At 41.9% G+C, this 2,992-nt stretch overlaps 1 protein-coding gene across 1 annotated transcript; it reads right to left on the bottom strand.

The window, feature by feature from the left end:
• Nucleotides 1–1,539: 1,539 nt before the first annotated feature.
• On the bottom strand, nt 1,540–2,271 carry LOC140450995 (uncharacterized). The gene has a single exon (XM_072544699.1). The coding sequence runs from the start codon at nt 2,269–2,271 to the stop codon at nt 1,540–1,542; it is 732 nt and encodes a 243-aa protein (XP_072400800.1).
• Nucleotides 2,272–2,992: the final 721 nt, after the last annotated feature.

Genomic DNA, 2,992 nt, shown 5'->3' on the forward strand with positions numbered 1-2,992 from the left:
GTTAAGTTATTTACTGGTCGTGTTATTTTTTAGAGTTTAGTTTAATTGTGATATAATGATTAAATTTCAAGAAATTCTTACACTAACAGTTTCAAAATTAAATATTTTTAAAAATCATATGATACATAGGTTGTACATCAGTACGACCCTGTTTGGCTTACACGTGGTTATGTTGACGATTGGGCATTTGTAGAATGAATAGGGTTTAGTCTGGTCATGCTTGCCTCTAATTGTAACAACTAGGTCATCTGCGTAACCTTGGGTTATAAAACCAGAATCATGCAACTTAGTGAGAAGGTCATCCACAACCAAAGACCACAGCAGAGGCGATAATACTCCCCCTTGAGGGCACCCCTTTACCGCTGTCACAGTCACAGATTCTCCTCCAATACTAGCAGTGATGATTCTCGTTTTTAGCATTGACTGAATCCATTGTATTAGTGAGACTTCAATGCTCCTCTTTACTAGTGCTCTTTTTATGGATTCAAAAGATGTATTATCGAATGCTCCCTCTATGTCAATGAAAGCGCAAAGAGCTATTTCTTTTGCCACTATTGTCTTTTCAATTCTTTCGACTAGCGAATTCAGAGCATTTATAGTGGATTTGCCAGTCTGGTAGGCAAACCGATGTTTGTGAAGTGGTTTCCTCGCTAATGTTTCGCTTCTTATGTAGTAATCTACTAGTTTCTCCATTGTTTTTAGGAGAAAGGAGGTCAGGCATATAGGACGATAAGACTTCGCTTCGTCTGTAGGACGTTTCCCCGCCTTTGTTATAAATACCACCTTTGCGTCCCTCCAAGTTTTTGGAATGTGACCTAACACCAGGCTTGCTATGAAAAGCCGCTGTAGTTGCGACTGTATTTGCATGAAGCCTTTTTGAAGTAAAGCAGGAAATATTCCGTCCTTACTAGGGGATTTAAAAGGTTTAAAGCTTTTAACGGCCCATTCGATTTTATTTTGTGTAAAGATTTTTTCCGCTAGTTGCCTGCTGGATCTGTTGAGGCCCCTTGGAGCCTCTGCCAGCTGCACACTTTGCGGTTCATCTTCTTGTATTTGTTGAGAGCCAGGAAAATGGGTCATTAACAGTTCTCTAATAGTTTCCGTTAGACTCTCAGTATAATCACCATTCGGCTTTTTGATCAGTCCAATTTCATTTGTGTGGTCTTTTGAGAGAACCTTTTGGAGCCGTTGTGCAGGGGCTAATTCTGTTATCCCTTCGCACATTTTTCTCCACGAGTTTCTTTTTGATTTTCTTAGTTCTTTGTTGTACTCAGTAAGGGCATTTCTGTAGGAGTCCCAACTACCTGTAGATTTTGCCCTATTGAAGAGTTGTCTGACCTTTTTTCTAAGTTTGGATAACTCTTTATTCTACCAGGGAACATCCCTAGTGGTTCTCTTGTGTTTTAGAGGACAGCTTGATTCATAGGCCTGTATTATGGCATTTTGAAGTTGCCATGAGGCTCGGTCTAGATTTTCTTCTGTGTCGAGCGACGTATCAAGTTCCTCCATTTCGCTTTCGAGACACTCTTTATAAGTGTCCTAATCGGTCTGTTTTGGGACTCGATATTCCTCAAGACCCTTCTCAGATGCACCCAAGTCGAACCTTATGTGTTGATGATCCGACATTGAGGCTTCATTCGAGACATGCCAATTGTATATTTTATTTGCTATAAACGAACTAGTTAGGGTTATATCAAGAACCTCTTTCCTAATTGCGTTTATAAATGTGGGTTTGTTACCTCTGTTTGCAATATCTAAGTTATTAGCAGATATATAGTCCAGGAGGTGCTCACCCCTGTTATTGATTCCTGTGCTACCCCATACTGTGTGGTGTGCATTTGCATCGCAGCCAATAATTAATTGTCTGTTCTTGCTCTTGCACCATCCCATAAGTCTTTGAACTTCCTCTGGAGGTGGATGGTTTTCAGAGTCACCCGGAAAATAGGCCGAAGCAATAACGATTTGCCTCTTGCCTACTTCTGTTGGCATTTCCACTATTGCGGTTACCAAATCTGCCGTGGTAAATTCTGGAACAGAAATATATTTAATATTATGTGAGAGCAGTAATGCTGCTCTTGGATTGTCAGTATTGATATTATAGAGTAACCTACTTGATTTCATGTTGAGTCCTTGTATTCGTCCTCCATTAATCCAAGGCTCCTGTAGGAGGCCAATGGCTAGGCTGTCGTCAATGAACCTTTTTCTAAGCACACTGGTAGCTGCTTTTGAATGTTGAGGGTTTATCTGCAAACATTTCAGCCTTTGAATCATTTTTATAGGTTGGTTTGGGGATGTTTTAATTTTCCCTTGCCTTTATTGTCTGGTTTCCCAGATTTTTTTTGGTCACTAGCTGATTCCTTGGAGTCAGGCCTTTGCTTGCCTGTCCTCCCGGATTCATCTTGAGCACTTTTTTGCTCATCCGGGACCTTAGACAGCGTAGCAGGTTTTTCAGACCCGCTAGCTGATTCCTTGAAGTCAGGCTTTTGCTTGCCTGTCCTCCTGGATTCATCTTGAGCACTTTTTTGCTCATTCGGGGCCTTAGACACCGTAGCGGGTTTTTGAGACCCGCTTGTTGTGGGTTGATTTCTGCCACTCTTGTCTCTTAGGACCGTACGACCATATCTGTAATTGATCGTATGCCCCGTTGATTTTAGCCTTTCGGCGGATTGGCTGTCCACTGAAAGGGTTAGAATTTACACGGCTCCACTCGTAGACCTATTCAGTATTCTCCATGCGGAGGTATGGAAGCTAAAGTTTTGAGCCTCTATTAGACCTAGAATTTTCTCCGTGGAATAATCCTTACTTCCGGGAAGGTACGCCGTAAAGACTTCAGTGTGAGGAATTTCTGTTCCCTCTACAAGTCTCAATGTGGCACCCTCCCATGGCTGTATCTCTCCAATGTGTGTCTTTAGCCACTGCAAGGTGGCTTTGTCGGCGCACATCAAAGCTAGCCAGCCAGGTCTGTTTTGAGCGCTCAGAAAGTTAGGCTTTT

This window comes from Diabrotica undecimpunctata, chromosome 9, assembly GCF_040954645.1.
Source record: "Diabrotica undecimpunctata isolate CICGRU chromosome 9, icDiaUnde3, whole genome shotgun sequence".
Taxonomy (NCBI): domain Eukaryota; kingdom Metazoa; phylum Arthropoda; class Insecta; order Coleoptera; family Chrysomelidae; genus Diabrotica; species Diabrotica undecimpunctata.

What these genes read in the sequence shown, in the direction of transcription:
- LOC140450995 (XM_072544699.1), bottom strand. Translation starts at nt 2,271, where the DNA reads ATGATTCAAAGGCTGAAATGTTTGCAGATAAACCCTCAACATTCAAAA.